Source organism: Talpa europaea, assembly GCF_964194135.1.
Source record: "Talpa europaea genome assembly, chromosome: 6".
Classification (NCBI taxonomy): Eukaryota; Metazoa; Chordata; class Mammalia; order Eulipotyphla; family Talpidae; genus Talpa; species Talpa europaea.
This window is the reverse complement of record NC_140072.1, coordinates 137,203,622-137,226,363: the sequence shown is the minus strand read 5'-3', so window position 1 is coordinate 137,226,363 and position 22,742 is coordinate 137,203,622. Positions and strand designations below refer to the sequence as shown.

The 22,742-nt window shown below is 56.0% G+C and overlaps 2 protein-coding genes across 2 annotated transcripts in view; one reads left to right on the top strand and one right to left on the bottom strand.

Annotated features, from left to right (window-relative positions):
• The window catches only part of MYO16 (myosin XVI), a gene marked incomplete at its 3' end in the record, with an annotated part of 208,207 nt that overhangs the window by 175,991 nt on the left and 9,474 nt on the right, over positions 1–22,742 (bottom strand). The window contains exons 2-3 of the mRNA XM_084235962.1: positions 21,464–21,534; positions 11,299–11,442 (exon numbers count right to left, since the gene is read on the bottom strand). Coding sequence (XP_084092088.1) covers positions 11,299–11,442; positions 21,464–21,534 — 215 coding nt within the window. The remainder of the gene's footprint in view (positions 1–11,298; positions 11,443–21,463; positions 21,535–22,742) is intronic.
• LOC311172511 (tripartite motif-containing protein 60-like) lies at positions 15,668–17,062 on the top strand (the record flags this gene model as incomplete). Its single annotated transcript, XM_084235987.1, has 1 exon — positions 15,668–17,062. One exon carries the CDS (start codon positions 15,668–15,670, stop codon positions 17,060–17,062), a length of 1,395 nt encoding a protein of 464 aa, XP_084092113.1.

Genomic DNA, 22,742 nt, shown 5'->3' with positions numbered 1-22,742 from the left:
CGGCCATACTCCCCGTGGGCCGAGCGGGGACTTGCCGCGAGCTGGGCAGGTGCACGCGGCTCTGCCCGTCCTGCTTTTCAGCCCATCCGATTTAACTGGCTTGTCCTCAGTCTCAGCTCCTGAAGCCGCTGTCTCTGGTTTCCTTTCTCATCAGGGAGGTAGGTTTTGGGGTGTTCTCTGCTTCAAGCACTGATGTTTGGGTGATTCTGCCCTCAGGGGCACACCCCTGAGCCCCACGAGCCGCTGGGAAGCTCACCCCTCTCACTCAGGCCCCAGGCCAGGCCACACCGCGGCCGTCTTGTTCGGCCTGTTCTCCGAGGCTCACGTGCGCACCCCGGGGGCGTCAGAGCTGATGATTATTCTTAGCCCAGCCGAGGAGATCATGTGCAATTTTATTGTTAATGGGTCCCCCTGGACGGAGGACTGACGGCTCGCTGAGCCGACAGTCCCCCAAAGTGCCGGACTCTCAGCCCCACGCGGGCGGGCCTGATGCCGGCACAGAGAGGACCGTGGCGGGCCGGGTCAGCGGCACGGCGAGGTGTGTGTCAGGACTTGCTTTCAAATGTACTCCAACCACTCAAGATTCTACACTGAATTTTCTTCACTATGCGAAGGGAGGTTCACAAATAATTCAGGTCAACAAAGCACTCGGCGTTGTCTGGCTGTACCACAGGAGTTTGAAAAACACGTGTTCCAAAATACAACCGTCTCTTCTGAGACATGCTGTTCTTCAACGCTCATCTTTCCTTAATGATGTTATTTCGGATGTTATTTCATTGATGGAAAAGTCCACAGTGTGACTTTCCAGCTACGAATGTAAACCCCAGAGAGCCGCCTGGCCGGCGCCCGCTTCCTGCGCTGCTCCTTGGGCGCGGGGCTCAACGCTTCCCGCGTGAACAGCGGAGGCCGAGGCCGGCCCTGCCTTTGCCTCCCGCGGCCCACATGAGTCCTTGTCTAATTTCAGGGGTGAGGAGCAGGGCTGGCGGGGTCGAGGCTAGATTTTTCAAACATAAGCACAGGTTTCCGGACCTGCACTTGTTTTGTGGCACAGGAGCGAGCAGGTCTGCAACCATCACGGCGCAGTTTCTAAATCATAAAAAATATTTTGAAGTAACCGCAGGCCGCGGTTGTTAAAAGACACATGGGTGTGGAACCGTGTGCCAAAACACTACTGAGGCTGAGAGGAGACGGAAGACACGCAAGCTTTCTCCCGCCTGGAAGTGCTGCGCTTGGCTCCTGCCAACACCTTCAGCGCTAGGTGGTGCGTGTGTGAGAGTGTGAGGGATGAGCGTGTGGGGTATGTGTGCTAAGTGCGTGAGTGTATGTGAGTGTTTGTGTGTGTGTGAGTGTGTGAGTGTGTGTGTGAAATCTCTCCCTGGTTTTACATTCCTGTGCCCAGTCCCCAGTCAAATTGCTCACGCTGGATGTCATCCTTGGTCTCGCCGAGAACAGGCCTCTCAAGCCAAGAGAAAGTCACACCAGTTAGAACACTCAGCCCAAACCTGCCGTCTCGGTCAGGAGGGACCGCGAGGCGGGCCCTGCAGCTGACTTCGGGAAAATCAAGCCCGCGACCAGGCTCCATCAGGGAGGAGGACACAACCAGCGTTACACACACAAACCGACAGAAACTCCCCAACACCCGGGGCTGGACGGGGCAGCCCCTCGGCTGACGGTAGCCATGCGGATCAAGTGGAAAGAGAAAGAGCATTTTTCTCGTACCTGGAAGAGAAAGAGCATTTTCTCCACCACATTATTTGCAAAGGCAACTAAGAGCCACCCTCTCTGAGGTCACTCTTGCTCGCTTTGGTGGTGGGGCGGTGTGCGAGCAGGCATCTGGGGAGTGGGAGCCCGCACCCCTGACTCATAGTGTTGGAAACCAATGTTACACGAAAAATAATGCAGCTGAAATCAATCAATCATCAATCAACCACCCATCCTTCCTGGCAAGCTCCATTTTGGCTAAGTTTAAGAGTTCAAATCCTGAAGAGACAGGTGAGCTCGGGATGGGATAGTTGGGGAGAGAGACAGGGATGCAGCCCCGGGGCTCCTTGAACCCCCAAAATGGTGGATGACTTCTCCTCTGCTGCTCACTTCACTCACACAATATATCTGACGAAACCAGGCACCAGGAGGCAGAGTAACTAGGGGAATGACAAGGAGCCTCATCTTAACACCGTTCCCAGAACATGCTGGTCCGACAACATCAAACACCCGTCGTGCGGTGTTTGCAGGCCCAGGCCCAGGCAGGACGCGCTCCAGCGTGACTTCCACAGAGCAGGAAACACCCTTATAAATCTGCTTCTTTTTTTAAAAAAAGATTTATTTATTTATACTGGGATACAGGTCAGAGGCACAGGAGGGTGAGAGGATTCACCAGAGCGCAGGGGGAACAGGACATGCGGACAGACCAAAGACACTGCTGAGGGGAGCAGAGGGGAGACAGGAGAGGTCTGCTGCGCCATGTGGGACTCTCTCTGGCCGGCTGGGAATTAACCCACGCTGCAGAGGCTGCGGAGAGCTTCAGAGCGCTGCGCTCAACCCGCTGGGCTACCGGGGAGGCCCATAAATCCGCTTCTTGTAAACAAGTCAGATGTAACAAAACAAACCTCTAAAGATTAAGTGGAAACTTGCAGGTCGCTCTGGCAGGGAGCTCCAAAAACCGCGTCTACATCACTTATTTCCAGGTAATGCACTGTCAGTTCTTTGAAAGTGTGTCTTCCAGGCAGGGATTCAAGAAAGCACCAGAGGGCCTAAAGGCAATAGCAGGAGGAAAACTTCCTCCCAATTCTGACCTGTGTCTTCAAGGACAATCTCCCAAGAAGCACTAAGCCTTCAAACAACTAAGACCAGAGAACAAACTGTTCTTTTATGAAACAGGCGAGCAAACCAGGCGTCTCCCCAAAATGCAACCTAAAATTACCGAGGGAAAAGGGCAGCAGATGTTGACCTGAGGGGCAAGTGGACACAGCAGGGACAACACCTGCACTTGTGGCTGGGCAGTCCCTCCTCACCCTGCCGGACACGTGTTATGGCAACATCGTCAGCTATCAGGAATGACATTCAATTCTGAATTATTATTGCCACCAAAAAGTAAAGAGAAGCTTAAACTTCACGAGCCCCAGACTGAACAGCCACCTCTTTTCCTAACCTTGACTGAGATAACTCAGTGGAAAGGCCTGCAGAGATGAGTCAGGGATAACGCCTTCAGGTAGGGTGTGCTCCAGCAGCAAACTGTGACAGACTGAGTTTCCCTGGCGGCAGCAGTGAGCCGGGCTGAGAAGGAAGGAACTAAGGCCTCAGCACAGGCTCTTACCTTGAGTGACCAACTCGAGGGCTGCTGAGCTTCTACCTTCAAGATCAGAGAGATGGGAGGGAAGCAGAAAATTCACGCAACGCTGATCTCAGACAGAGACTTTTCCAGGGTTTAAGCAGAAAGAGAAAGCTAGGCCCACAAAACTTTCCTCGGATTCTACACTTTGGGGCAGATAATTTAGGAGGCAATACTGTCAGGGCACCCATTTATTCATTAAGGAACTATGAGTTAAGCCCTTATTATGATTAAAGTGTACTTGGAGATTTTAATGATTGCAAATTTTTATGGTAATAAAAAATTTAAAGTCTGTATTACAACCATTTAAAACTTTATACCCGTTGAAATTATATCAGCACATGTTTTTACAGCTCCCTCCGTGAGTGGCCCACGGCCAGTAATTATTACTTCGGGGGCATTAAATATGCCCACGCCCCAGCACCATCGGGCCAGGAAAGAGCCATGGGCAGAAAACAAAAGACGTGAGCGTGAAAAGGTAATCACAGAATTCCAGGTGACTAAGATGCGTGCTCACGCGGTCCACCAGGACGAGGTCTGCTGTGGGGAGGGGCGTGTGTGTCTCAGGCAGAGGGTCTGCGTGTCTGGGGGAGGCGTGTGCCCCTGGGGAGCTGACCCACCCTCTGGACTGAAGGTAAGGACGAGAGGCGCAGGGTGGGCCACAGCTGCTCGGCACAAAGAGACACAAAAGCCCGAGCAACCACCTGCCAGAGTGGAAAGTGGTTTATCTGGGGAGAGAATCTACAGGGAGGGGCTGCGGGGGGAGTGTGCTGAGTTCTGCAGGGCTTGAAGTGAAACAATGACAGTCATAACTATGTTTATGTTGGGGCCTCCCTGATGGCGCAAGAGGTTAAGTCTTGCACTATGAAGCTGTCCGCAGCCTCTGCAGTGCGGGATCGAGCCTGGCCGGCCGGCAAGGATCCCACGTGGCAAGGCAGACCTCTCCTGTCTCGCCCGCTGCTCCCTCAGCAGTGGATTTCAGTCCTTCTGCCTGTTCTGCTCCCCGCTCTGTCTCTGGTGAATCCTCTCACCCTCCCGCACATCTGGCCTGTGCTCCGGTTCTTGGATAAAAATAAATAAATCTTAAAAAAAACCTGTCATATATATATCGAGAAAAACATTTTTCAAAAGAAATGATGAACGAAACGAGAGAGCTGGATGGAAACATGTTCTCTCGGGCCCTCGGCAAGCCTGGGGGCTGCTGAAGTCAGCCGAGCGGTGTGGGCTCGACACCCGCTCGCGGCCGCCCAGGGGTCAGCTCAAAGCTTGCGAGTGAACCAAGGGCCAGCGTGGAAGGAAAGACCAAGCGTCCAGCACAAGCCGTGTGGTCAGCAGCCTACCGAGGAAGCGTGTCCCCAGGAAAGGCTAAGCCGAGAAACCTGGGGTCCAGGGCAGGGAGGCCCCCAAGGTCAGGGCAGAGCCAGCACCGCCCCAGGAGCAGCCGAGTGTGAGGGTGTGCGGCGTGCAGCGTGTTGAGCAACTCCTGGCTGGAAAATCCTAATCAGAACTGAGGTTAAAGAAGGGAACCCGCGAGAAGCGGGTAGACTTGAAGGTCATGACAAGGGTCACACCGCCCAGGGCCAGACCAGTGGAGGGGAACGGGCCTCGCAGCCCCTCACAGCCTTGCTCCTGGACGGGTGAGGTGACTCTTGGAATTTGGTAACAGGACCTGAGTCCGGGCTTCCTCGAAAACAAACAAGCGGCGCTGAGGTCTCCTCTGGCGTCTGAGCTCTCGGGTGAGGCCAACAAGCACCTCAAAGCGCTTCCAGTTCACCTGAGCGTTTGATGAAGTTAACAAAATAACACCCGTCTGCACCCCTAGCCCCGACGCGACCTTTGGACACGGACGGCCCCCACCCGTGCCCGCCGGGGAGAGCAGCGAGAGCAACCGGGCAAGCCGCCACGGAGGCCAGCGCCGGCTCGGACACGAGACCCGGTGGACACCCCGTGGACACGTCTCTGTACTGGTGAGACTGTCTTCTTGTTGGTGACTTTTCAGTTCTTTCCCCTCATGGACTGCCCCTCGCATTCCATTCCTGGCTTCACTCCCTGCTAAACCCGCTGCTGGAGGACGCAGGCCTCCACCCGGGAGGGAAACGCACCCCCACGCTCGCGGCAGCCCAGGCTGGGAACAACCCAAGGGCCCGGACAGAGGCATAGACGAAACTTCCTCAGTGGAGCACTACTCAGCTATGAAAAGGGTGAGCGCCTGCCGTTTGCAGCAACACGGGTGGAGCTGAAGGGGATGAGCTCAGTGAAGTAAGTCGGGAGGAGAAAGGTGGGTGCCGGCTGGTTGCACTCCTCTGTGGAGCACAAAGAATCACCGCAGAGGGATAGACAAGACCTGACCCAAGCAAATCCGGGAGCCTGGCTGCAGAGCTGAGGTCACAGGGGAGGGCGGTAGCAGAGCAGGGGGCCCCACGGAAGGTGGCAGAGGGTTCTGGTGCCACGGTGATGGGTGTGGGGGGTCACAGACATCTGAAGAGGTGTGCACCTGTACCCCTAGGTCACACATGGTGCTGTGAGCCAATATCAGCTGGGGTGACCTCTCTCCTCCCTGGTTTCACTGGGGGTTCCTGTCTGTTCCCAGCAAACTTTAAGGGTGCCGTGGCCATATGTGTTCGGGGGACCTAGCATAGCCACATTTCTTCTGTGTCTCCCACAGCCTCCAGCTGAGCACCCTGTGGCCCCAGCGCCTCCACAAGTCTGCGTCTGTGGGCTCTCAGCATGCTCCCCCCACCATCCCTCCTGCTCGCCCTTCTGTCACACATTCAAAGATTCAAAAGCAGGGGTAGGTGGCAGCTGAGTCCCCAGGGAGGGGGACAGGTGAGCATCGGGCAGGACGAAGTGATTCTAGAAGCTCCGTTGTGAGAAGCAGCCTCGGGCGCCTCCCAGCTCCCCTCCATGAAGGCAAGGCCAGACGCCCCGAACCTCCATTGCCACAGCTGCTGGCCTCATGTTTCCTGCAACGTGATCTGACTTCTGCTCAGAGCCACGGCCACGCGCAGCTGCCGCGGATGCCTCGCACATGTACACACTCCACGCATCAGGCTCAGCCCAGCGCTGTCCCCTCGCTGAAGAAGGTCCCGAATGGCAACAGGGCGTCGCCGACGTCACTACGGTGGATTCATTACTCTCTCAGGCCATATAATCTCCTCCACTCGGTATAGGCTTTAAGGATCTTCCCAGAACCTTCTCTGAGTCTTCAGCTGCTGCAGAAGAAGGACGAGCATTTCTGCCCACCACATCACTCCCCTGACTGTCCACCCACCTGCTGGGCTGGCCCCGCAGCACTCCCGGTCCAGGTGACACTGGCCCCTGCACGTCTCTGGAGCAGCCCCTTGCCAACGACTAAACAAACGTGCACGGAAGCCCAGCCCCACCGGACAGAGCGCGGGGGGTTGTGGAAACAGGACCGGCGGGTGCATTCTCCGACGGCCATGGCAGATGCCACCAGCAGCCCCCACCCTCACTCCTGCCGCTCCGAGGCTCCAACCGTGCACGCAGGCCTCACGGCGAACATCTTCAGAAGGCTGAGAAGTCACGACTTTGAACAGGCCACGGTCATCCAGTGAGCGCACGGCAAAGGCGGTCAGGGTGATTTTCATTCAGCAAGTCCCGGCTCGCGTTTCCGGAATTAAATTATGTTTTAAGCTAATCTTGTAGTATCTCAAAATAGCTTCACTGAAAATGATAAAATAGCTCACGTACAAATGACCTCACGTCCTGCTATTACCAACACTCCACATCTGGCTGCAGTAACAGGCCTGATCTGAAAAAGAGACACGGGAGTCGGGAGCGCCAACGAGCCGGGCGTGAAGGCCTGATCGCGCACAGGCGGCTCCGGGTCTGACTGAGGCCCCCCAAGTGCCAGGGGCCTGCGCCCCGGGATGACCATGTGCTTAGGAAGAGGCAGGCATCTCTGGCCCGGAGAGCTTTCCCCACTGAGAGGCGCTGGGCCTGGCTCCCCGTGAGCTCTGGATGGGGTCCAAACCCCGCCTTCACCCGCAGCATGGCACAGAGGGAGATTATCGGGTCTCCACACAAAGCCAGGGACGATGGCATTTAATTCTGGAGATAAAGTAAGTCTCATTGGAGGCTGTTGGCAGGAGCACATTTCTACAGTAATTACAATTTTTATGACATGTATTTCATCATCATTAATTTCACAGTCACTTATTTCAGTGGGTGGACGGCGGGCCGACTCTGGGAGGCATCAGGGAGACGACACAGACTCGCCTGACCCGTTCACCGTGCTTCTCAGGGGGAGCTGCGTTCATGTCCCGGCTGTCATGTGCTTTGGCCAATATGGTTTCAATGTGTTACTGTTCACTGTGCAGCTCCTGAAACACGGTAGCCACTCACAGAACAACTGCTGCGTGAGTGAAGGAGCAGTTATTTCCTCCAGGGCAGGGATTATGTCAAAACAGTTGGTGATCGATACAGATGAACGGATGCTTGAGCGCGGTGATGGGGGAATGTTGGGTGCTAGCAACGGGCTAGCAAGGACGTCAGCTTGTACGTGAGCCTGGATTGTTCTGATATGAGAACCGGGGCAGTGAAGAACCATGAGTATGTGCAGGCTGGAGAGTGACAGCCCGTACGCTGTGTTCACACATGAACTAAAGCCAGTTTCTGTTTCCCAATTCTGTCTGGTAAGGAAAACATCACCAGAAGACATTCAGACTGTTTATGTCCTGAAGCAAGCACTTCTGAGTAAAGTGTAGCGTGAGTAGGATGAAGAATTCTGGAATATGTGAAATGATGAATGTGGCCGTCAGGCAGTTTTCACTCGATGAACTATGAGCTGACTGTGGCTCATAGTCCTCCAGGCTCACTTTCAAAGCTCCGCTTGGCCTCCTTCCACTCTCACGTGCATGCGTGTCAGCAGGTAGACTCAGGGCATCTACAACGTGCTGGTGCTGTTTTAACCAAGAGCCACATCTGCCCCAACTAGCTACTTCTGTGACTTGCTGGAGGCTACTTAGTGAGTGAAGGCCTAACTCGGGGCTCCCTGGTGGACACCATCACTGCATATAAACCAAATTGTTCCAGGCGGAAGAGATGCTTATTATAAAGATGATTGGCCATTAATTTTACTGAGTTGTAGCTATGGGGACAAAAGGAGCTGCAGAAGCCATGTCACATGAGAACAAAGGGAAAGGAAAGTCATTATGTGAATAAGCACAGCACACATGGGAAGATGCAGGATCAAGGAACACAGAGAACGTGCTGGCAATCTCACCAGCAAGTGTGTGTGTGGGTGGGGGGGTGGTTATCAAAGACGAGGGAGCGAGAATATAAGCACCAAAGAAAGGCATGTAGGGAATTCACCTCATCAAAAGGGAGCTATCACTGAGTCTGACAATGATGTGAGGGTGTCCCCAGTCACGACCCTAACTTTGAACTTCTTGAAATTGTTACTCTTCTTCCAAGCATTTTGGGGGGAGTAGCATGAGTGCCAGTGTTTACTGATGTTTGCCTGGGAAAACAGTTTGACCTCAACAGGAAGAAGGCTGGATTGTGCAGTCACGGGGGAGAACTGAACCACCTGCCACCATATGTCTAATTTATTTCTATAATTGAAAGGTACCTAGTGCTCTGTATATGAACACTGAGGCACCAGCTCCTGCAGCCCGCCCCAGTCTTAGGTTTGGGTATAATCTGGCTCATCCATGGACTTGGTCCTCCAAATGTTTGCTACTTTAGTTGATCAATGATGTTGCTAATGTGTCTGCAGGCTCCATGGTGGAGGGGAGTCATCTGCATGCAGTTCTAGCTGCTGTACTTGTGCTCATGAGCCACCCAGGTGCTGGGGTCGTCTGTGGACTCTGCCGTAGCGTTCATTCTAAGTATCCTGGGAGACACCCAGATCAGCGCTCAGTGCAGACGTTAGGAAGAGGGTAGGTCCTACTGTCCTGCTCCATGAGAAGTAAGAAACAGACACTCTAGAATAAAGGAAGGAAACCTTGGGAGGCAGTAGAACTAGGAGCTGCCCAACCCCATCTGAGCTCAGGAGGGCAAGTCTCCTTTCAAGCACTGATGGGGAACAGAGGAGTGTGTTACAACTTCTAGGGCGGTCACGTGAACGCTGAATCCCAAGAATACAGATATTGTGCACACAGGAAACAAAAAGAGAAAGCCTATTTTGACAAAGGCTCATAATTAGAGAAAATAAGTAGTGGCGGGCTTTGAAAAGGATACTGAATCTCTCAACAAATTCAGAAAAAAATAGCAGAACATAGGAAACCCACAGAAGTTATAAATGTGACTTTGCCATCCATTCTCACACAATGAAAGCATCAGCTTCTCTCGAGTCAATCAGCAGCTGAATTATCAAAAAAAAAAAAAGTATCAAACAAGTACTCTAAACTACGGCCTTTTTAAAATGATCCATCTGGTGTCCTGTGAGTTCTGAGAAATCCAGAGATTTCAAAGCCATTGATTTCATGGTATTATCAAAAAGTCATTTTCTTTTCGTGATGTGTTTCCTATTTTTCCTTTACTGCTAAGCAAATCCCACAGATATTGTGCAGAATCAGGAGTTCAGTTCTTCTCAGGTTTGCTTCTCTACATAAAGCCTTGTTCGCACACAGAAGGACGCCTATGCCTTTTTCTGTAGCTTACAAGTCCTCTAAATGCTGCTATTTCAAGCTAAATCATCTTTCTTTCCTTTGCCTGTTCTCAGACATTTGGCTTTCAGGATTGAAAGGAACACATTTTCAGTGATGTGGGCTTCTTCTGTAAAAATAAGTACACACACATGTTCTTGAGGGCCAGGCTAGAGACAGGAAACCAACACAAACCTCTCATGGCTAAAGGATGTCTCAGGGCGTAACCTTGCATGCTAACAAGCTTCTGCTGGTGATTTTAAATAAAGGAAGAGGGGCTGACTGTGTCCCCCAAGAAGATAGGTTCAATTTCTAAATCCTCATACCTGGGAATGACCTTATATGGAACTAAGGTTTTGCAGCTCATGATCAAATGAGATCAGACTATCTGAAGATCCTAAATCCACTTACTAGCTGTAGAGAGAAGCTGGGGGCATTTGGGCATAGAGTCGGGATATGGGGACAGAGACTCGAGCGAGGCACCTTTATCCAAGAAACACCAAGGACTGCAGGGTCCCAAGAAGCTTGGGACAAGGAGGATTCTTCTTTAGGGCTGACAGAGGGAGCATGGCCTGGCAGCCACCGTGATTCTAGACTTCTGGCCTCCAGATCTGTGATACGAGAGATCTGTCTTATAGACTCCATGAAGTGGTGGTGATTCCTGGCGGCAGGCAGCACGGTCCAGTCACACAAGGTCCAGCTTTGGCTAATGATCTCAGATTCCACACTTTGGTTCTGGCCTATGCAGGCGGCTGTTTATCTAGGAGGACCCATTTATTTGTGTGTAAAATTTTGAAAACCTATGTGAAATAATGAAGGTGAAAAGCCGGGTGCATAATAGAAATTAGTTAAGAAATGAGATGATTTGTATTAATAAAGGGATAAAAGCCAATCCGTCACCCTTACTCTTACATCTCAGTATGTTTTCTAAAAAAATTTAAAATAAAAAAAATTTGTTAGAGATAAATTCTGTAGGAAAACCCTCATTCTAAAATAAGCATGTCGTGAGCACCAGCGTCACGGTCTAGGCTAGCAGTGACAACGGCAGCAACTAAGCACGATGATCACTGCACACAAACGTAGAAGACACTTATCCCACCAGACAGAAACAAGAGGAGATTCCATGTAAACCACATGTCCTTGTTGCATGCCTCGTTGGCTAAACATCAATTATCAAATTGTTGTACATGGGACTGACGCCGTCACCCACGACCTTAGTCTCCAGTGACCTTGTAATTCCAGGCATGATGTCTCGGTGACATGCCGCACCTTTTCTCCATCCCCGAATCACCTGTTGTGAAATATTAAGGACGCGGCCTGCAAGTCCCCCACGGTCACAGGCGGACGCGCAGGACTCACCAGCACGAGCAGCAGGACGACGTCGGGGTTGTCACAGGCGCAGGCGACGTGCATCGGCGTCCAGAAGTCCTCATCCTGGTGGTTGACGTTGGCGCCTCTGTCGACCAGCACCTCGGCGATGAAGGCGTTGTCATAGCGCGCGCACTGAAAGACAGGAGGGACGCTCTAGCAGCACAGGCGAGGAGCTTCTACCCCCAAGTCCCGTGGCAAGACCCTTCCGGGGGATGGATGACCGCAGAAAGGGGGGGCTGTGGGGTGAGGGTCGACTTGGACTTTGAGTGGTGAATTTAATGTAGTCCAGACACCTGGTGATCTCTAAGAATAATACTAAATTGGAAGCATTTATAATAATACTTAAAGAAATACAAAGAAAACATAAATGCCAATGTGGAAGTTGGTGGACTAGACTAAGGATGTGCTCATGTTTCCCCACGACCCTACAGCAAAAGGACGCATGGAAAACTTAAGGGAACTCGATTTTGTGCACGATAGAAAGAAAAATAAGAAAACAGAGGTAGACATCACTGAGGGGAGAAAACATTTCACCATTGGGGCCTCTTCTTTCACAGACAGGGTTATTAGAACATCTCAGAACACTTGCCAGACCTATCTTTCTAAGACACAGGCTTGAGCATAGGATCCCTCCGCTTTAAACACGCATGGTTTGTCATTGACAAAAGAATAAGGTTGTCGCCGTTCTACTGCATGCAAGAGAGACAAGATCTTTCAGTCTTTCAGCTTCTACCTTCAGGTGCTGGAGCAAGGGAGCACCACGCCACTGTGTGGAAGTCAACGCCTGGGATTCAGGAATCACCACGTAGAGTGTGATGATCACACGAGACTGTATTTTACAGTCTGTAAACAACTAAAGGGAACTCGTCAGGGCTTGCTCTGAGCTGGGGCTTATCTGCAGCGCACAGACCCTCACGCCGGCTGGCCGGTCCCAGGACGGTCAGCTCCGCGGCCTTGGGACTTGGGGGCACATCCTCATTTCACCTCGGGCCCTGCAAAGCACCCAGCCCTGGTGTGTCCTTTTCGTGTGCACATCGATACACTTCAGTGTCGCGTGCACGTCAGTAGAATCAGTTCTAAAGAGACCTGGCATGGTGGCAGCAGTGTGAGGACGCAGACTTGCCTCGTCCCAATGCTCAAGACTAGATGCGACAGAACAAAGGCGAAGACGGCGGGTTGCCCAGCACGTGAGAAACGACTGTCAGCGGGAAGGGGCAGGAAACGTTAGGTGAACTGTGTTCACACGGATACGGAGGCGGCGCAGCTCTCAGGAGGGAGCGGGGCTGTCGGGCACAGCGCTCGCACTTGCTGACTTGGGGGCACACACCAACATCGCCGCCGCGGCTCGGCCTGGAGAAGGGGGTGTGAGTTGGAGCCCAGGACGGAGGGTGCACCGTGGGAGAGCTGTGGGAGCAGGGTGCAGAGCAAGCGGCAGGGGCTGAGGTGGAGGCTCCCGATACAGGACGGCTGAAGCCTGCACGTGTGTGTGGGGGGCGTGTGTGTGTGTGTGTGTGTGTGTGTGTAGTGGGTGTAGCTTGGATCACCGGTGCTTTCTCATAGAACATCCTACTCCCAGGAGCCAAGGCAAAATACCTGCCACCCCAGCCGCAGGACTAACACAAAAACAACAAGTCAATCTTGCAGAAACCAGAGTTCAAGCACCTGCTAATAACAAATGCAAACGCCCCAGGCGAAGAGTCTGTGCTAAAAAGTGAAAGAGAACAGCAGCCGCTGTGCCCCTGTCTTTGCTACAGTCCGTGCCCAGCACTACACCTAGTGCTCACAGAGACCCTGGAGGAGTGGACACGGACAGCAGGAGACACAGCAGCAGAGCTGACCTGGAGGGGGGAGTCACTGTGGACGCCACCACGCAGCCCTGGCACCCACACCACAGGAGGAAACGTGGGTCCCTATTGCTCACTGGCGGTGGCCTACTGCCCGATCCTTTATTACCAACTACCCCTGGCCACACTGGTTCTCTGACCGCTTCCCCGGGAGAGAAGGCAGCAGTCTGGACATCTCCCCCTGCCCGGCCCATCCAGTGCTGGAAAGACAAGAACAGAAATCTTGAGAACATCTCAACCCAGCAGAACTGGGAGCGCTGCCTGAAGAGGAATACAGGGGGCCTCCCTAGTGGTGCAAGAGGTGAAAGTGTGACCTGTGAGACTCTGCAGCTGCTGCAGCAGGAGTGTGATCCCCGCCCAGGGAGCAACCCACATGGCGCGGCAGACCTCTCCTGTCTCCCCGCTGCTCCCCTCAGCAGTGGATTTCAGTCCATCTGCCTGTTCTGCTCCCCGCTCTGTCTCTGGTGGATTCTCTCATCCCCCGCACCTCTGGCCTACACCCCAGTTCTTGTCTGCATAAATAAATACATCTTAAAAGAAAAAAAAGGAATACAGGCAACAGATGTAACGATTCTTTTGGAACTGAAAAAAAAAAAAAACCTAAAAAAATAAAAACCAACGCGACGAAATAAAGAAAACACGAAACAGCTGCAATTAGAAGTATCGGAGCTAAGACACGCTATAGCCAGATTAAAACATACAATTGAGACCGCAACAGCAGACACACAGACGCATTGGGGAGAACCAGTGAGCTCAAAGAACACACAAATAGAACGGCATGGAGAAAAAAATAATCGCAATAAGCCGCGTGAGAGCCCTTGGTGACAATCTCCAGAGAAGTAACATGTGAGTCACGAGGACACCAGCAGGAGAAGAGACAGAGAAAGGCATATAAGGTTTATTTAAAGAAATGATCACTGAAAATCATCTTAATTTGGAAAACCAAGCAGATGTCATCCAGGAGGCTCAAAGGGTTGCTCACAAAATAATACCAGACAGACCCACAGGGCGCATCAGGACAGAACCGCTGGAGGCCAAGACGAGGACCGGACACTGACATCATCGAGAGAAAAATGGGTCACCTCCAGGGAACCCCAGTCCGGCTGCCGTCGGATGCTCAGCAGAAACCTCACCAGCACGCGGGGGTGGAGGAGATATTTAAAGCACGTCAGGAAGAAGACTTCCTGCTCCGAGTGCGCTCCCCCGGCGGGATTAACACCCAAGCCAGAAGGAAGGCCACACGCTTCGCCCAACAGCAGCGACGGAACGAGGGTCTCAGCACCCAGGCGCGCGAGCAGGGGCTGAAGTGACAGACGATGACCGCGGGGAGACCGGACACGGGACGCCCCTAACTGGAGGAGGGGAGGGGGCACCTTTGTAGCCACAACAACGGGAGACCAGACCACCCATGGCTCACAAAACAGCCCATCCCCGAGCAGAACCCGCAGACAGAAGCGAAGAGAACCCCAGCACGCAAGCCAGCTGCTGGAGGGCCACGGCTTCGGGGCGAGACCTGCAGAAATAAGGCGAACGGAAGGCACATCACACGCACCCACGAACATCCCCTCCCGTGACACGACCCGTGATGCGGCACAAAGAGGCTTCGGGTGACACCCCGCGTGGCGAGGGCGCTGAGGTGGAGAGATGGGGAGGGGTGGGATGGGGTAAAGGGATGGGGTGGAGGAAAAAATGTTAACACACCCTGAGGGAACAGTCGAGACTCTTGGACACGTCCACTGGGAGGACCCGCGCGAGGAGGCTGCAAGGACACTGGATGCAGAAACCAGATCATCAGTGAGTTTAGAGGAGACTGCGGGCGGGTCTGGGGGGCGAGGATGCCCCCTTCCTGCGCAGAAGATTCCATCGAGAGGATGCCGGGCGAGGCGTCCCGTCCCTCACTCCCTGGACACTGATGGGGCTCCGAAGATGACCAGTGGGAGACCAGAAAGGTCACCCTGCAGGGGGTCTGCAGGAAACTAAAGTGTCCGCCCCTCCCCCAGGGAGACTATGGGAGACACACCCTGCACACAGCTGAAGGACACGCCCCCAGGCAACAGGAAGGACACACCCTAGAAGGACACTCCCTGCAGGGTATATAAAGCCCTGCGGTCCCACCCGCACCACACTCTGAAGGTGCAGGCCCTGGACGGCAGAGCAGCTGTGCTTCTCGACCGCGTCCCGGAGGCCAAGCTGCGCTGCTGAAGGGGAACCAGCATCTCGGCCTTGGAGACACGGCACCGGCCCCTCACACAGCTGGGATCTGCTGTGCCCTAACCAGCTGTCCACGGGCAGATTTGCAGCGAGTCCCCACCTGCTCTTCCCAGAGGGGTCTGCAGGGTGCTTGTTCCTGGCCCCTGGGGAGCCCAGGCCAGCGCAAGGAGCAGAGGTGGGGCCTGTTTCCAGCCGCTGCTGTTGCAGAGCCCACGGTCAGGAGCAGAGGGAGGCCCAGCTAGACCCCGGCAGCTCCTGACCTCCTGGGAGCCTTCTCCGGCCACTCAGACGCCCCCCGCACCATGGCCCTGGCCGCCTCCCTGGCAGAACTGCAGGCAGAGGCCAGCTGCCCCGTGTGCCTGGACCAGCTGCGGGACCCGGTGACCCTCGACTGCGGCCACAACTGCTGTGGGCCCTGCCTCCACCGACGCTGGGAGGGCCTCCAGGACATCCTCCCCTGCCCCGTCTGCCAGCACCCCTGCCCCTCCAGGGACGTCAAGAGGAACACCCAGCTGTGTGCCCTGACTGCCCTTCTGAGGCAGCTGCCCCCCGCCCGCAAGCAGGGGCGGCGGCAGGAGGAGGGGGCCCTGTGTGCCCAGCACCACCAAGCCCTGGCCCTGTTCTGTGAGGAGGACCTGGAGCTGCTGTGCGCCCAGTGTGCGGCCTCCTCCCCCCACCATGGTCACCCCCTGGCCCCCATCGAGCAAGCCGCCGCTCGGCACAGAAAGGAGCTGCAAAGCTGCCTGGAGCCCCTGAAGCAGCAGCTCGAAGAGGCCAGACAGGGCTTAGCCGCCCAAGTGTCCATCACGCTGGACTTGAGCCACGAGGAGGAGGAGAGGCGGCGAGAGGCGCAGCAGGAGTTCGAGGAGATCAAGCGTTCCCTGCAGAAGGAGCGCGAGGTCCTGGAGGCCCAGCTGCGCAGCGGGGTGACCAGGGGCTGCCAGAGCGTCCTCAAGGGCAGAGGCCAGCTGTTGGAGCGCAGCTCCGCCCTCCAGCGCCTGCTTGGGGTCGTCACCGGGAAGAGCCTGCAGACAGACCGGGAGCTGTTGGTGGGCATCGGGGACGTCCACCTCCAGTGCAGCCGGCTCACGGCTCCCATGGCCCTGGCAGCCCCCGCGCACAGGCTGGACGGGGAGGCGCTCTGCCTGCCCCCACATTACATCGGCCTGCGCAGCATCATCGACAAGTTCCAGGTCGACTTGACTCTGGACCCTGACACGGCGCACCCCCATGTCCTGGTCTCGGCAGACAGGAAGAGGGCCGTGTTCTCTCCTAAGGGGACGGAGCCGCGCAGCGGGCCCCCTCCCAGGGCCTGCGCCTTCCTGGAGGCCGTGCTGAGCTCCCAGGGCTTCGACGCGGGCAGGCACTTCTGGCAGGTGGACATCAGGGGCTCGGGAGTGTGGTCCGTGGGTGTGTGCGGCAAGTCCTTCCCCGGGAGCGCCCCCACGCCCGCCTCCCCCCGCCACGGCTGCTGGCAGTGTCAGGGCGGCACCGGGATGGGCCTGGCCGCCATTCGAGTGGGTGTCTTTCTGGACTACGAGCTGGGCGAGATTTCCTTTTACGACCTGAGCACGCGGTCCCACCTGCGCACGCTGCGGGGCACCTTCACAGAGAGGCTGGTGCCTTACTTCTTCGCCGAGTCCTCCGCCCTGTCGGTTGCCATGACTCTAGTGAGCGGGGGCACCAAGGCCCTGTGATCCTGCGGTCCCTGCTCCCCCGACTCGTGCAGAGTGAGTCCATCCGGGGCCTCCTCAAAGGCCAAATGCCCGGCGAGGAGATGCGTGGTGGAAGAAGTGGAGTCAGTAAGGATGGGGGTGCACAGACTGACTCCCCCCGAGACAAGGGGGATCAATTTGCACTCCACAAACACCAAGCTGCCTGGGCAGGATGAAGACCAGCTCACAGGCCACTGCACTTTCCGGTACCAGGCCTAGACTCAGCTCCCGCGTGATCTGCCAGCAGCACACTGAGGACATCAGGCCTCTGAGAGCCGGAAGGAAGGCGCAGGCCCGCCTTGTCTGGCTCATCCGCCCCCACGGGAGTGACCCCAGAGCTCGCCTAGGGGTCGGCAGTGCAAGAGGAGCCTGCGCTGCTGGTGCAGGGAGGCCGGCGGCAGAGCCAGGGCGCGCGGAGAGGGCGGTGCTGCGCCGCGGCAGGGGGAGGACTCGGGTGAGCAGGTACCTGCTGCGGCAGCACAAGCTCCGTTGCTGCACAGAAGCTTTTTAGTTTGATGCTGTCCCACAGGTTAAGTGCCCCTCTGCTCCCGGCGGGCACACAGAGACAGCAAACGGGTGACAAGGAGCAACCTGAGCTGGGAGGAAGATTTGCTGGTGGGAGAAAATCCTTCCTGGGAGAATGAGGTTCAGGATCTAACAATAATATTGTAAGAACATCGTAACGGGGACGCTCAGCCATCATCATCTTTCAGACAAGTCTGATTAGAAGGTATTTATTGCTGTCAAATTATTATTCACAATCTTCTGAAATGTGGGTCTAAAAATGACATTACTTGAGCGGGGCTGGTATCAGTTTCAACATTGCATCTAATTAGCTCTTCTTTTTTGGTGGAAGATACTGAAACGCCAAATCCAGGGCTGCTTGAATTGTAAATGCGGTTCCTGAGGGGCAGGCTGAGGACGCCCTGACAGGCACCGGAGGATGCAGAGAACCAGCAACAAGAGGAGGAGAGGGCCTACTTGAACGTGACTTTCTTGAAAGACACTGGAACCAGGCCACACACTCCAGCGCTCGCTCCCTGGACGACCCGCAGCTGCGTGGCCTGGACCCTGCCCTCAGCCCCACGGTCGTCAGCTAACCAGCATCTCCCTGCCAAACTGAAACAAGACCCCCCCTGCTGCGGGTGCCCACCAGCTCAGGCCCAGGACGACAGTGACCACGCCCCAGAGTGCAGAGCACGGCCGGACCTTCAGCCAAGGCGAGCCGTGGACACGTGGACTCTGGGACTTCCCCACCCCTGGCCAGTCAGGAGGCCGGATCTCAAGCCACTCCCCGGGAAGGCCTCAAGGAGTCGCTGTTGAGAGACCATGGAAACTGTTTTCTGTTTTCCAGAATGTGCAGCTTCCTGCCATCCCTAGCCAGCCCTGGCCGTCCCCCTGCACCCTCCACCCGCCCCTCACCTGCCTCATCCTGGCTGCGGGGCCTCATCCTGCACGGCTGAGACTCCAGCCCTGGGGTGAGGAGCAGAGCCTCTGCTTGAGGGGCTTCCGGCCTGGTGAGACCTGCAGTGTCTCCAGCTCCGCCAGGACCTGAGGCGGGGCCGAGGGGACCGTCCGTGGCAGGTGCCCGGGCGGGGGGCAAACTGGATGCTCACACTGTCCACTCTTTGTTCTTGAATGCCCAGACCACTTGTAAAGTGCGATATTCCTTCAGACATTTTCTCCAGAGACCCGCTAGTATCTTTTTAAGATAAAATATTTTCTGCTCGGCGGCAAAGCTGCTAAGCTATTGAGCCGCTGCTGAAGGAAGCTGCTCCTTGTCGCTACTTTTTCCCGGTCCTGAGACTTCAGAGAAACCGGAGAGCAGCCGGGGAGCTGGAGCACCAACGTCCGTGCACAAGCAGGCAAGTCAGCAAGACATTTAAGACGTCAGCTTCGAATAAAACCAGCCTCAACTATATTGCATTCATTTATTTCATTATGTGATGTTTATATGCTTATCATTTAAAATATCCAAGCAATCTGCAGAAGGTGAAAGTAAAAAATACCGTGAACCCTTCTCACCGGGAGCCAGTGTTCAAGTGGCTTGCTTGGTTCTCAAGATCCTCTCTCCCTCTCTCTCTAGCTGATTGTGCGATACCTCTTGCTCGCTAGCTGGCTTTTGATATTTACCAACATGTCTTAGGCATATTTGCATATCTGTTACAGCTCGGTATTTTTAACAGCTACTTGGAATTCCACAGCTTACACGCCTGTCTTTCTTACAACTAGAATTCACCAGCCCAGAAAGAGTGTGTCCCATTTCTAACGTGCTTACTGCAGCTCGCCGCCCTGCTCTGCCGCCGTCACTGGCGGAATTAAAAGAACTTCTGTTCCACACCTGCATCAGCAGCTCATTTCTCCTAGAGCCCTGGACAGCATTTTAGCTAACCCCATGCGATTCCACTTCCAACTTCATAAATAAAAGTTCTTCCAAGGGGTTCCATCTACGTCCCTTTCCTGCTGCCCCCCGTAGACTGGGTCCCGGGGTGTAGGGTCCTCCTGTCTGCAATAGTGCCCGGCACCTGCTATGGGTTTGCTGCATGAATTATTGAATGAAGGGTGGGAAACAGCTAATTCAGATGTACTTGTAAAAACTGATTAAAAAGATAAAAATGAAGAGTCTGTGTGGTGAGAAATAGTCAGACCTGCTTCTCAAATACCTTCGATGGGTGGGAATTGCTTATCTCCCCCCAGAAGGTCCTCCTAGCACTTGCCAGAGGAACGTCTTGCAGGTCCACAATAAAATCAGGCCCTCGGAGCAACAGCAATGGGAAGTAAATGCAGCCATCCCCGAGTTTCTCAGGCAGCCCAGGGGCTGACGCTGTGATTACAGCCTGGCTGAGGAGGCATCAGGGGGCCTGGCGGGAGGGCGCCCCATAGGGCTGCTCCCGTCTGAGCTCTTGGAAGGCTAAATTGCCCTCCAGCACCTACGGCAACTGGAAACCCTGCAATTTTGTCTCTCTGGCAACCAGCAATTTCTCATTTGTTTTATTTACTCAGTCACCCCAGCAGAGAGGGCTTCGTCCTTGGGCCCCGTCCCTCTGCACACACCCCGGCTCCCTCTCCGCTTCTCAGCCACACCTCACGCCCTGCAGTCCAAATGCCACCTACCCGCACAGGGCGGGCAGTGATGGGGCGTCTCTCCCACACACCACTTTCATCTCCGCCTTTCTGAATCTGCACACGCTTGCCAGGGGCCTAAATAACCCAGTCCCCACTAGCCAGGGCGAGCCCCACGGCCTAAGAGCCCGGCGTTGGTTGCTTTGCTGAGCCATGGACGTGGGTGCAGGCCAGGCCACACTGAAAGTCCCAGCTTCTCAGACAGCCCGGGTCACAGTCACAAGTCAGCCTCGCAGGGGGTGGGCACTAAGTCCATCCCTGAGGTCCACCAGGCAGCACAGGCCTGGGGAAGTGACTGCGGCGCCAGCGCCCTGGGAACCAGGGCAACCACGCGAGGTCTGAGCGTGAAACTGGACGCTCCAGGGCTGACGCCTCCACCGGGGCCTGCCCTTCACCCCGCCAGTGCTGGGGAGCAGTACCTGCGTCTGCTGATCTTCTATCCTGACTCCCTGATGGTCGCCTCCCCTCCAGGTGCCACCTGAGTGCCCGGGCATCCTGGGCATCCCTGCGTCTGCAGAAGTGCGGCCAGGCTCCCTGGGGCGGGCAGGGACTCGGGCAGGTGTGGCTAGGCTCCAGGCCTGGCACCCATGCCCGGCACCTGTGCCCGCTGGGCCTTCCAAGTGACCCCGCAGGCCTCTTTCACTGGCCCCTCGGGCGTAGGGCAGCACAGGGCCCTCCTCGCCCTGCTGGCTGTTCCAAGTCAGGGTTCCACATAAGGGTCGCTTTGGTATTTTTCAAAACCGCTGCCTTTTAGTGAGTCCTAAAGACCATGACACGCAGGAGGGGCTGCCCTTCGCTACCCTTTGCTGCCCTTCGCTGCCCTTCACCCCGAACGACCCAGCAAACACTTCTAGCACAGGCGCCTCACGGGACGTCTCCTTCTCCGCGGCTGCGGCTATTTCTTCCCCAGCTCTGCCTCCCCAAGAACACGGCTCAGCCCACTCACACTTATATGGAAAGGGCCAGAGCCTGGAAAAGCCTGTCGGGGCTCGGACAACCCGCAGACGCCCAAGAAAGGCCCTGCTGGTGCCCACGACTGGCGCCGTGTTCTTTCGCTTCTCGGTCGCCGGGACCCATTTTCCGCGGCGTCGTCTCCTTAGGGCGGGGGCGCTGGTGCATGCATCAGACCTCCCGAAGGAGCACATGCGCCAGCAGGTCACCTCTGCTGCTCCTTCTCCAAACTGCGCACCTGCCACGCGTGCCGGTCGGTGGACACGGCCGCTGACCGCCCCGGCCCCGCGGGCCCGCTCGCGTCCTTACCAGGTGCAGGAGGGAGCTTCCGGAGCCGACGGGGGCGAGCGGGTCGGCCCCCTCCTTCAGCAGCCTCAGGGCTGAAAGAACAAGAGAGGAGAAGGGTTAAGGCGCCTGCTCTCCTCCACCCCTCGGCCAGCGGCTGCGGCCTGACCCCAGACGCAGACCTGGGGTTCTCCGTCGGGTGTCACCGCAGGACTCTCGGGCCCGATTTCCCAGCTCCGACCTTCACGCGTGGCTTGGACGCAGCCACCCACGCCCGCCACACAGCTCCCTCCAAAGGGGAGACAGTCCGTGGCTTGTTTTTTGAAATGTGCAGTTGATACACGGTTGGCAGCGCCAGGGAGGACAGAAAGGGCTGGCTGCGCTGGGCTCCTGCGGGAGGCGGGCTGCCACATCTGGCTGTTCTGCTGGGACCCCCGGCTCGGCCCAGGAATGCATGTGCCAGCCCGCGGAACCAGCTCCCCGAGACCAGGCGGGACAGAGCCGCTGGACCAGCCACGCAGGGGGCCCGGGTGTGGCCAGTAAATCAGCAAGCACAGCCCACGGAGGCCCCGGCCGGGGGACGCGGTCACACCCCACAGCAGGCTTGGGGGGCGGGCCCAGTCGGGGCTCAGCAAGTCCCCAGAGAGTGACAGCCATGAAGTGGGGTGCGTTTTCCTCTTCCCCAACACCTCCGACAGGTTCAGGCCTCTGCCAGGTGGGGGGAGGGGGAGTGGAGGGAGAGAGGAGATGGTGGGCGGGTGGAGGGAGGGAGGGAGAGACATGCATTTACAAGGCGCCGCACACGTCACTGACGCAAACACCGCGCTCCACAAGAACACACACTGGCAGCGTGTCCGGGACGCGTCCCCGTAAGCGCCATGTGAGCAGCTGAGTCTTGCAGCTGTGCCTGGTGATTCCTGTTGAACTCCTGTGCCCACGGCCAACCTGGCCCACATCGGTGTGACCTTGGCATTTTCACCGGGTAACCAAGGGCCAGGGGTCACAGACCACGGCTGCCCAGCCGACCTTTGAACTAAGAATGCTCGTCAACTTTTAAAGAGTTTGAAAGAAAAAACCCTGCAAATCAGAAAAGGTCGTGCCACACAGACGGTCTTCATCCGGCTCCCGAGACCGAGGGGGCCGCGGGGTGGGTGGGGGAAGCCACCGCTGGGCCAGCCGCAGCTTTGCTGGGTCATGCGACGGTCTGGGGGACACCTGACCCGCCTCTGACCCGTCTCCCGGTGTGTCTGTGTTGCCCACAGAGTGGTGGTCACTGGCGCATCTTCAAGTAGTCTCCACCGCA